At 35.7% G+C, this 12,327-nt stretch overlaps 1 protein-coding gene across 1 annotated transcript in view; it reads left to right on the top strand.

The window, feature by feature from the left end:
- The window catches only part of KCNT2 (potassium channel, subfamily T, member 2), a 69,183-nt gene that overhangs the window by 33,304 nt on the left and 23,552 nt on the right, over positions 1-12,327 (top strand). The window contains exons 9-15 of the mRNA XM_010140966.1: positions 585-734; positions 1,810-2,039; positions 2,713-2,929; positions 4,196-4,301; positions 4,586-4,758; positions 6,772-6,843; positions 9,997-10,131. Of these exons, the coding sequence (XP_010139268.1) occupies positions 585-734; positions 1,810-2,039; positions 2,713-2,929; positions 4,196-4,301; positions 4,586-4,758; positions 6,772-6,843; positions 9,997-10,131 (1,083 nt within the window). The remainder of the gene's footprint in view (positions 1-584; positions 735-1,809; positions 2,040-2,712; positions 2,930-4,195; positions 4,302-4,585; positions 4,759-6,771; positions 6,844-9,996; positions 10,132-12,327) is intronic.

The raw sequence follows: 12,327 nt of genomic DNA, 5'->3' as shown, positions 1-12,327 counted from the left end.
TGAAGTTCAAATAAGCTCCAGGTCTGCAAGTTTTGGTGTTGGCCGAGGTTTGGAACATTTCCACTGGCAGCACTCTTAGATGAAGTTCATTAGCTGTACGTCATAAAGGATGATATGCTTAATATCTTTTTTTTTTTTTTTGCGCTAAAGAAGATTTATACTTGTCATAGTATACAAGGCATAGGAACTAAAGAGATCCGTAGGGTAAATGCCGAAGATGGAGCACCTGCAAGACTGCTTCTATGAACAGAATAGCATGCTGTTGGTTTCACTCATCATCTTTAAAATGCAATGAATCTACTGATCATGGTGTGAATTTAAAGTAATTCAGCCTTATTTTTCCCATTACTGAAGTACATCGTCTTATACACCTATTACTTAGCAGAAAATACTCTTTGATTCATTAAAACAATCTCTGTACTTACCGCATTACCAAGCTTTGATCTCAAATATTTCTTTCAGGTTAGCCTGTGAGACCTTTTTTAATAGACATTTGTAGTTTCTATTGCCATAAAATACTGTTATGATTAATAAAAATTTTACATTAAGTTTTAAATTACTGTCTTTATCTGTACATGTTTCAGGGAGAGTCAGCAATCACCAGAACAATGGCAGAAAATGTACGGCAGATGCTCTGGTAATGAAGTGTATCATATTAACCTGGAAGAAAGTACTTTTTTCGCTGAGTATGAGGGGAAAAGCTTCACATATGCTTCTTTCCATGCATATAAGAAGTATGTTCATTTTCCTATCTTTAAAATTTCAAACAAATAATCAGTTGTTTTGCCTGCAGCGTAGCTCCGCATTCAAAGGTGCAGTATTACGTATTACAGTGGGTTTAAGTATCTGACCACTAATGTGTTTCATGGATATTTCTCTGTACGTAACAGCTGGTCAGGTAAAAGCTCATGTTGGTTCAGTCTGAGAGAACAGAATATAAAGAACGTGCAGGAAAAGCCTGACAACCAAAAGAAAAAATTGTACCTGAGAGAGGTTATATGAGAAGAGGAGTCCCTGTCCATGTCCAAAAGAATCTGGAAAAGGGTCAGGGGCAGGGCGCTAGAAGCTGGAAATCTGGCTTCTTTGGTGGCATGCTCATTTTTTGCAAAATGTCCGATTTAAAGGGGGTCCTGCTATGTTCTGGTGGTGATTCAAAATAAAACCAAATGTTTTCTCTTAGATACTAACGTATTTCTTTAGGTTCCGGATCATGTGTCACTTAGTGCTGGATGGTAAGGTGAACGTACGAGCTGTACGAATCGTATATCCATGCATATTTAACAAAATGAACGTGTATCCAGCCCAGAACACTAAGTTTACTCTCATTTTTTATAAGTGAGAGATTTTTTCTTGCTTTGATTATTTTCTATCACAAATCAAATGCATTTCTAGGAGTGAATTGCAAAAATAAATTCTAAAAATGGTGTCCATTACATGTGAATAATGGAACGATTTAACATGATTAATACTTTTTCATATTATATATCCATTCTTTTACTAATAATCCCCTCTGGGAAAATATTGATCTGATAGAAAAATATAAACCGGAACAGCGTAAGAAAAATATTGTGGCGACTAAGAAAAACACTGTATTCAAATGCCTAGGGATTCCTAAGCTCATAAAAACTGCTTGATCAGAAGTGGCCTATTTAGGAGATAACGTTTTTCAAAAATATTTGTCGTATAAAAGTCTGCAAGTGTTTATAATCTGCAAAATATAAGAATAAACTGGAGGTTCATTTTTGGAGGAAATTCTGATTATGTACAGGATTATGCAAAATGAACCATGCCTTTCCTTTTCTAATTAAGGTTTGGAGTCTGTCTGATTGGTGTTAGAAAGGAAGATAACAAAAACATTTTGCTGAATCCAGGTCCTCAATATATCATGAGTTCTACAGATACATGCTTTTACATAAATATCACCAAAGAGGAGAATTCTGCTTTTAAGAAGCAAGAAAAGCATAGAAAAAAACGTGAATCAAAAATATCTTATCATGGAGCTTCTAGGTTACCTGTACACAGTATAATAGCCAGCATGGGTAAGTAAAAAACTCCTCACATCATATTCTTACTCAAGGAGTAGTGCATTTTAAAGCTTTTAACAGTGTATTCCTAAAACTATAATTTAAATTAATATTTAAGTAATTATAATACTCTGTGGTAAGAAAAAATATTAAGCACTTGCCCTCATATTTTCTTAAAAAAATAAATAAAACAACCAACAGAATTTGGTTATATTTTTCTTTTACTTGACAATATGGAATTAAACTGCTTGAGACTTTTTCAAAAAGTAGTAATAATAAAATGCATGTAAAAACAAAGCAACTGAGAAAATCACGTGTTATTTGTTTGTCACTTATAATTTGGTAGTTTGCAATAAGTTTTCGTAAGGTGCTTTAATTTAAATGGCCTTGCTCAAGAAAAACCTACGGGTTATTGATGTATATAAATATGGATAATTATGTAAGGGATGATTTTAAAAAGGTAGTTAACAAGAAAATATATATTGATGGTCAAAAAAAGTGCTGCTGTGCAGGAAGACGCTTCCTCAGGTATAGTTGAAATATTTGTTATACGTTAACGTGATGAACACAGTCAGGACAGTATTCCTTTCAGTCTCGACACGCACTCAGGTCATCCACGCTACATAGGGGAATCTCATTCAAATGCTCTGACAACCACGTTGAGAAAATGCTTTCAACGCTGCTTCAGGGACAGTGGCCATTGACCTACAAGACACGGGATGCCGGACGCCCAGCAGGCCCACGCTAGCTCTTCCTGCCGACGGAGGCAGAGAGGGCAGACGGCCCAGCATAGCACCCGTGTTGGAAGTTGCAGACTCATCCTCGCTTCACACGTGCGATCTGCTGAGTGACCAGTCAGAAGATGAAACTACCCCATCAGATGATGAAGTCTCTGCAGGCTTAGAGTATGTATATTAAAGATAAACAACATAATTTGAAAAGCTAATGTTATGTAAGCAGCATGGATAATTTTTCTGACATGCAGATCAATCCAAGCAGTTGTAGCAAGACAAACCCATAAAGGCCAATTATGGAATTATTCCTTCTTATGAAATTGTCTGTTGGCAGAATGCTATTATGCCTATTCTGAAATTTAAGAACAAAACCAGAACAAATTAACTCCTGCATTTGCTGGAGATTTTCTGTACTCTGTTGTAAACATCTAGTTGTGTATTGCAGTTTAATAGCATTTTTATGACCATTTTCCTTAGTTCTATAGTTACAAAGACAGGACTCAGCTAATCTGTAAACAGATAAATACTTCTGTCCTGAGAATGCAGTGATAACGAGGACGTTCTACAGCCTGGGGAACACTGGAGTTAGGTGTGTGACTTCAAAATGCAGGAACAACAATAAAAAAACAGCAGTATGAGACAAAATTATTACATCTAATTTAAAGTGCTTGTTAGCACTTTACTTAGAGTAATGATGCGTTACTCAAAACCAGAAGATTCAATCCTGTAACTGCCATGCAGATAAGCGATAATGGTTATTGGGATTGCTGACGGGGAAGTTAAAACTGAAACACGCCATTATGCCCATGGTTCACCTAGCACTTTCCCACCTCCCACAGCGGCAAGTATGAGAAGCCCCAAGGAAGATAAAAAGCTCAAATAAAAAAAAAAATAGAACAAGTCATCTTAAATCTGTAAACTGAAATACCAGGGTTTTAAAGGCCTCTTATTAAAAACTAAGGCAAATTAGAAATTTCATCTCAACAAAAGGATTTGTCATTTAAAATTTATTCCACGTTGAAAGTAGATTATTAAAGCAAGAAGATAATGACCTCACTCATTCTTGATAAGTGTTTAAAAGAAAAATGGAAAAGAGATAGCAGAAGTACCACAATTATTTCCATAGTACACATGTTCAAAATACTAGGACAGTACACTATGATAATATCAGCCTCTTTCCAAAGATGCCTATACAAAAAAAAGCCCTCAAGCAAAATTCCTTTAGTCCACAAAAGCATGATAGCTTTCACTAAATTGTATCAAACTGGTCAAAGCTAATAAGGCTCAAAAGAATATATTTTGTAAACAGTTCATGTATTTGACTCTGCTCATCTGCAAGTAACTGCAAATGTGTAAGGATCCCATAAAACACAGTTGTGCAGTCAACTGTGTTGCAGTAATCTGCTACACTGAAAAATGTTTATTCTATTCTCCTAGCTATGCCAAAGGCTATCCTCCTTACTCTCCTTACATTGGAAGCTCTCCCACGTTTTGTCATCTTCTGCATGAAAAAGTGCCCTTCTGTTGTCTGAGACTAGATAAGGTAAAGGGAGTTTGTTCCTCCGTAAAACTGTGTTCTCGTTTGTCTCTTGGCTCTGAAGAGAGTTAAATTCTGCTTTTGGCTTAGAGATGAGGATCGTTTAGCGCTTGAGTTATAGTATGTTTTCTCATGCTTTTCGTTGTCAAGCGTTTCTGTCTAATCAGGTGTATATCGTCTGATGTAAATAATCTGATACAATTTTCTGTTTCTAATGGTAAGCCCCTTTAATGTCAGAGCTAAATCTCTTTATTCGTATCCACTGAACTTGTTTCTTATTTTGATTTTAGGGATGCCAACATAACTACTATGAAGATGCAAAAGCCTATGGATTCAAAAATAAATTGATTATAGTTGCAGCAGAAACTGCTGGAAATGGCTTATATAACTTTATTGTTCCCCTCAGAGCTTATTATCGACCAAAGAAAGAACTAAATCCCATTGTATTACTCCTGGATAACCCGTAAGTAGTAGTGGTTGGTTTGGGGTTTTTGGTTTTTTTTTTGGTGATGCCTTTTAAAGCCATTTTACTATTATTTCACATGGCCAACTTAAAATAAAAAACATTATGGCACATTTATCTTTGAGAAGAGTTGGTGACAATAATAGCCTTTGTTCACTGTCATATATAAAATTGACTTTTTACAGACTGTAAATGGCCATAGTGAATTTAACTGTTCTTATTTTCATAGTCAGCGTTTCAGCTGCGTATTTCTTTAAAATACTCAAAACAATGTGAAGGTTACTACTAAAATTAAATAACTTCATAAACACTGTATAAAGCAAACTGCGTAGCAGTTTCACAGCTACATTACAGCTCTTCAGACAACACTAACCTACTTAAGGCACTTAGTGGTCTGGACCAGTAGGTATGGTTTTTAATAATTTTAGGCTCTAAAATAAACAGTTCTTTAAGTCAGTAGGACACTTCCCTGCACACTTTGCCTACAATTACATGAAGTCCTAGGTGAAAACGCAGTACTGTTGGTACTACCATACCTGCCTGGAGATGGCTGGAATTCTTAGCCTTTCTTGTGTTAGCTGTTTAAAATTTAAGACAAATTCTTCTCCAGAAAGGCTGATTCATTTCTAATCTGACAATGAATGAAAAACTATTTTTATTTTGCCACATTTTGCTACTGCTCAAGTACATAAAATCAGAATTTGGAAGACACAAAGACTGGAGGTGACTAAGACTCAGGTAACAGCAGCAGAAATTTCTGACAGGTTCTAATTACAGGATGACTCTCCCTTTGTGTATATACGTTCTGGTTTAAGTGATTTGTTAAACAAAGCCTTGCTGCAAAGTGTCCCGCTTTTGCTTCAGACAGCACTTTAGTGAAGCTACATACACTCACTTTTTGCAAAACAGAAGCTTTTTATGTACATATTACGGTATAAATTGAATTCCACAAATCGGTAAAAGCCTAAATTAGGCTCAGGCACTTCTGGGTTGTGACTTTGAGATGCGAGTGTACTGTGCCCTCTAGTGCTGCTGTTCATTTCCAGCGCAGAGCCCGAGATTACATACTTTAATGCTGTTGTGACTTCTATGGCTAAACTCGCTTCTTATTCGCTTAAAGAAAAAGCTATAGCTGCTAATTAAAGTAATATCCTAAGTGTCATCTCTCTCTACGCAGCATTTGTGGCGCCTCCTCTGAAAGGCCAGCATTCAGGACTGCAGAAGCTAGCTGAAAAGCCAGCATGCTTCTCATAACTGCGTGAGGTGGAATTCAGGCTGCCATTCAAGTCAGCTGGCATTTTGTAATTTATTTAATCGGACTTAAGAACTCAGCTGCCTTCAAGGAACATATCTATGCCTTGTTGTTACATTACCATTCTCTCTATTTATCAAGGCAATGTGTTACAGTATGCTTATTCCCATATCTACACATCATGTCTTTAAGATTTCCCACATTTCTTGTTGTGAGGAAAAAAACATAGTAAAATGTACGATTAAAGAAACAATGCAATAAAATACAGTACCTTAGTTTTCATATTTGATTTTTAAAATAATATTTCATCTAAGATTGACTCATTGACTCTCATTGAGTTGAGGGGACCTCTTGGCACAAAAACCAAATAATGATTTGGTTTCACTTCACATTTTAAAATAAGTAGCGAGAATTTTCAATTAAGTACTCCTGAGTCATCAGAGCATAACTTGGTAGTGTATCTTTGACATCAGTCATTCATTTTTATATTTGGAAGTGTACTGTGCCATAAAATTTCTGATTTAGGAGGTGCATTTATTAATCTAAGCATGTTAATTCTGATCATTCTTTATGATCACAGCCAGATGTTAATGATTCACAGCTTTCTGCAAACATATTTCCTGTTTAAAGTGATATTATACTGCCAAAGTTTAAACAAGTTACTTTTTTCTTTTAAAAGCTGCTCATTTATTGAAATATTTTAGAAGAGGTGCTGCTGTTGTGATACTGTGTTTCATTTTGTAATCCCATCTGCTGCTTAGGCCAGATATGCATTTTCTGGATGCAATCTGTTGGTTTCCAATGGTTTACTACATGGTGGGCTCTATCGACAAGTAGGTGAAATAACTGTTAGAAAACATTGTAGTGCTCAGTGGTCTGTCGTGTGTGTTGTCATTGCATGTTTAAGTGTGTACTGTATCTGAAGATCATCTTTTTGCATGGATGGTTTGTGTCTGTGTGCCTTGTGACATTCAGGATTTCAAAGTTCTGGCTTATAAAAGATATCATTAGTGAAAAGTATGAAAGGGAACACAGGTTAGTATCTACCTAAGATTAACACTTATTTAGGCGCAGTAATACGTTTCTTCAAATTGCCAGATTATAACCCTGTTTCTAGTGGCATTCCATACTTGGTTATAATTTGCTTGGATTTTCTGAGCATGGCTTTGTAAAATAGCTACTAAATGTAGACAGTACTGACAGTCTTGAATGCGTCTCACAGTCTTTATCTTCCACTACTTGAAGTACTACCTAATTCCACATTTCTGTCTTCACCGCTGCTAATACACATTTGAATATCTAGGTTTAGCAACAGATTTAATGAGAAAATTAGGCAGAAACAAGAGCAGAGCCAGGGCTCATTGGAATTCTTCTAAACTCCTGCACGTAGAGTAGAGTCGCAGTTTAAAGAACAAAATAGTGTGCTTCACTACATAGCTAATTTTGAGTTGGGGCTAAATAACACTCCTTCCCCAGGTAGAAATCACAAAAAAGTATTTCTTGCCCCAAATTAACAGAACACAGTTTTTCAGTGATGCTCCAACTCAACCTGTGGTAATAAGGGCTTTACAACTAGTTATAACAACGTACAGTTACAGGTTTACCTTGGTGAGATCATCACCATTGTGAGATTTGCAAAACAAAAAAAATCTACAGAAGTGTTTTTCACTTTCTGCATTTCTTCCCCTAAACCAAAAAACTCTCAGGTTGATAATATCTACTGCTTTAACTCTTAATCCCACAACAATTATAAAAAGTATTCATACCAGCAGAATAATTGAATAGACCCAAAGTATCCGAAGTAATTCATAACCCAAAGATGTTAACCTGGTTTTATTCACATGGAAAATTAAACATACTTACTGAGTTTATTTCAAAAAAAGAAATCACCAAATCTCTCCCTAGAGGAGGTGTTTCTAGAAATGAATGCATTAAAAAAAAGTGTATAGTCTTTGAAGTGATTATACAGAATTCTACAATTCACAGTAATACTGGCATGAACTTAGGAATCTTTTCCAACAATACAATCACTTTAACTACCGGTGCAATAACTATATAATTTTAACTTTTTTTTTTTACATTTGTTTTCATCAGTAAGACGACTTCTAAAAGTATAGTTCATACATACTTATTCCCTGTGTTTTCCTAAACATGTTTTTAAATCCTGTACAGTTAGTAGAGTTTTATCATATTTAGCTAAGAACTACAATGTAAAATATGCAAAGTTTCCTTTCTTATCAAATAGGTATAGAATACATTCCCAGAGTGCCACCTACTACCTTCTAAGTATCCAATTTGTCGTTTGGTCACCTGGCATGAAATGTCACCATCTTAGAGAGACAACCACCAAAGGAATTACTCTCGTTTACCAGTCCTTTCTGCAGGATGCCCCGCAGAAAAACAGCTTTACCAGAGTTCACAGCTGGGATGAACTACATCAAAATATCAAGTAGTAGAAATATGTTTTATAGTCTTGAGGTATAAATGATGTGAGGCCTGTAACTGAACAGGTTTCACAGTTGTGCAGAAATCTATTCAATATTAAGAGATCTAGAGCAGTAGCAGTAGGCACCCGAGAACTAGAATTATAATACTTCTGAATGTTTGGGTTTTGGTGTGTGGTTTTGCGTTTTGTTTTGGGGGTTTTTTGTTATTGGTTATTTTTTCTAATTGTCCACAAATAAGTTGAACATAACTACTAAAATAAGAATAGCTTTTGGGCTTATGATACATCGAAATGCAGCAAATCTGGATATTTCATAGTATGCTGCTGTTTTCAGGGTTTAGCTAAAAGGCTGAAAAAGCAGAAATACAAATTGCTGAGGGAAAGGTCAGAGTTCTGCTTGTGCACTGAAGTTATTAATGTAGAGCGTATAGAACACAGCCTTTTTCTGGTCAACCACTGGTGATACGTCACAGTTTAAAAAATAGTTGTATTATGTATTTGTTTTGGGAGTATACGTGTAAGATGCAAAATAAATACTGCAAATCTCTAGAGTTTTCCTTATCCAGAATTTCAAAAAGAATTTATATAGATAACATAATCTTAAGAACCTAATAAGAACATTGCTGAAAAGAATAGCTGTATCAGGGCAATTAAGACTTAGTGTTATAGATTGCCAGATGAGAAGCAACTATAACTCCAAAACAGCTTTTCACCTTAGAAGTAAACAGAATGATGCACAAATTTAGTTTTCCAGTTTCCATTGGAAACCATAAAATCCACCCTTCTTAATTTCACTTGCATAAAAATTGCTGAATTCTTAGCAGTCTTTATCATAACAGAAAATTCCTTTCTAAACTTTTCAAAATATTTTCAGATTCAATGGAAGATATTATTGCTAACACACAAACATGCATGGTTTTGGAAGCAAAGCTGTAACACATGATGTAACTTGTCTATGTTTTCTGCGGTCAGGCTTCCCAGGAGACATTGTCCAGCAAAGTACAAAGCTTTACTGATGTACAGCTGCTCCTAAGAGCACCATGGGAACACTCCAACTCAGATTAACCTGGAAGAGGAACGTATTAGTGTCCCAACAGAACCTATATTAGCATTTTGAAACCTAAATATTACAGTGCATAGAAAAAGCAACCCAAAGCATTTATTTCCGTCCTTTTATTGCCAAAAGCAACTGCAATGAAACAAGCTGTTGGTGCATGTAAGGACGTTCTGTCTTCCCGAGTAATTCTTAAAGGCTTGTTTTAAAAAAAACTGAAATAAAATTTATTATTTTAGCAAAAGAAAGGGACTGTAACAACTTACTGAAGTGAATTCTGTAGGACTTCAATAAAAGTAATTATTTGTGTTCTATCAATTGAGGTGATATATTTGATATAGATTATATTGGAAGTTACGGTACGTACATGGAGATGAAGGGAACCAGCAACTCAGCCTGTGATCTGCAAATTCCAACCATCCCTAATTTTTAAGTGTCCAATATTTAAGTTGCTTCTTTCTTTCTCCCTCTTTGTCTTCACAAAAGCCTAGATGACTTATTAAGATGTGGGGTCACCTTTGCAGCTAATATGGTGGTGGTAGACAAAGAAAGTACAATGAGTGCCGAGGAAGACTACATGGCAGATGCCAAGACTATTGTAAATGTTCAAACGCTTTTTAGGTAAGATATTTTTGCGATCTATCTGTACATCTTCATTAATCGTTAAATACTTAAATGTCTTTTGTACTCAAAAGAAGTTATTTATTTTTCCTTCTTCTACTTAAGGTTTCCTGCGTACGAATTTGTGTCTTACCTGGGCAAACCTTCTCCCACCTTGCTTAGCAATGCACTCAGAGTACTGAGGAATTCTCCTGAAATCTCAGATGAAATTCTGTGCATCCCAGAAGTGGATGACCATTTTAAAAGTCAGCTGTCAGGTTTGCAGGAGAGAGGAGGGAGATACTCTTTTAAGTCTTAAGACCAAAGATAGTTGAGGTAATAATTTTTTCCTCAGTGCAGCAGTCTTACACAGTGATGCTAAAGCCAGTCTGAAAAGCAGATCCTTCTAAAACGTAAGCAGTGCATTGCTCTTAAGTTAGTATCAAGTGTTCACGTTTTTAATATTTAATTTTGAACAAAAACACGTGTATGCAACATTACATATGACAACAACATACTAAGAGTCATGAAGGAATAGTTGAATAGAGTGAAAAAATGATCAGTCTGATAAAGTGGCTCAGAAGGCAGTCCTGCGTTGATGAGCTAAACCGAGATTTCCTGTTCTTTTGAGATTCGCTCCTGATTAAAGCCTCACTTGCTGAAATAAGATATTTAGCAGAAAGTACCAAAAGATATGCCTCCCTTTAAACTGAAAAAGAAAACATCACACCACACACACACAACCCCCAAAACGCACTATACAATCAAGTATGAAATGCCTCCCTGATTTGGAGCTTAAGCCTCGTGTTTCCTGTTGTTAGTTCTAATAAGACTTGGACAAAATAAAAAGTCCTTCCTTAAAGGATTCAGTATTATTCAATATTGCTGTCCTTTCTGTGTCAAGTCTTCCACCGTAGACTGGAGGGAGGTGTACAGTAAAAGTCTTTTGAATCTGTCAGCATTTTAGAAATCTGAGTTCGTAAAAAATACAAGTATTTCAATTGAAAAGGGGTTTTTTTTAATGCAGTGGTGTGTGAGAACACAGCTATGTATGTCAGCATTGCTGCTTGTGCTCAAAAGAAGCAAAATCTACATTGCATGATAAACTTCAGTTCTGTCTTTTTCCAACTTCGAGATTTGGAATTTGGACCCGATACTAGCACAGGTGTGTTTCATAATCACACCTAAATTTAATTTAGAAAATATAATTTAACTTAATCAGTGCATCATTCGAGTCTACTCTTAACCATATTGTGCTGGGATACCTCACTGACATACATCACTTAACATTTTTCAGAAGTGTATTTTGGCCCAAATATAAAACAGAAAAGCAAGTTGAATTCAAAAAAACCAAACCACTTACAAGGGACCAGTTAATTTTTCCCCCAGTTGTTCTACATCATGAAACACACACACAAGAAGAAAAAAGATCATAGTAGTGCACTGCATACCAGAGGTGTCCAACTAGGGCTTCAGTTGTCTGGCACAGTGCTTAGAACTAGATGGCAGTCTTAACTCACGTACGAGCTACATATCCAGTTCTGTAGAATTTCAAGACTGCACTGTACTTTTTTTTTTTTTTTTTTTTTTTTTACGAATTTCGAAGTAAATCAGAGTATCTTGGATTAATACTTAGCAATGCTTTTTCAGAAAACTGTAAACTTCCACAAGTAGTGTATTGCATACATTTTTTTCTAATTTTTTTCCCCTAAAATATGTACAATAATTCCACCACGGTTTTATGTTATGTACCAGTTGTAGAAATAAGTAAGCTTTAGGAAAAGACATGAGGTAGTGGCATTTACCTGTTCTATAGAATAAACTACACCAAGGTAAATAGTTTAATAAATAAACTTCAAAAATGTGTTTAAAGATTTTTTTGTTGCTTAGAAATAGGTAGCAATATCAGGAACTAAGAAGCAATAGGCTGGACATGAGGGAGAACAGCAGCACTTAACACAAACCGTAGTGTTAAAGAAGGATTTTAAACCACTGAATTTTGCTAACACATGCCTTTCTCAAAGATACCACATCAGTGAAGAATATTCCACTTAAGTTTCACCAAGTAAAATCATTCAGAAAACAGACTAATCTAAACCTCTCTGCTCTGATTAACTCAGCCAACTTCATCAAGGGTTGTGAACAGGTCTGGAAAGGTGATGTCATTATGCTGTGCAGTTCTGGGTGGCCTTGGTTGCCAGTTCTCATATGCCCCTT

This window comes from Buceros rhinoceros, unplaced genomic scaffold (genome assembly GCF_000710305.1).
Source record: "Buceros rhinoceros silvestris isolate BGI_N320 unplaced genomic scaffold, ASM71030v1 scaffold4588, whole genome shotgun sequence".
In the NCBI taxonomy this organism is placed as follows: domain Eukaryota; kingdom Metazoa; phylum Chordata; class Aves; order Bucerotiformes; family Bucerotidae; genus Buceros; species Buceros rhinoceros.
The sequence above is the reverse complement of the archived record's forward strand: the minus strand, read 5'-3'. Positions and strand labels throughout refer to the sequence as shown.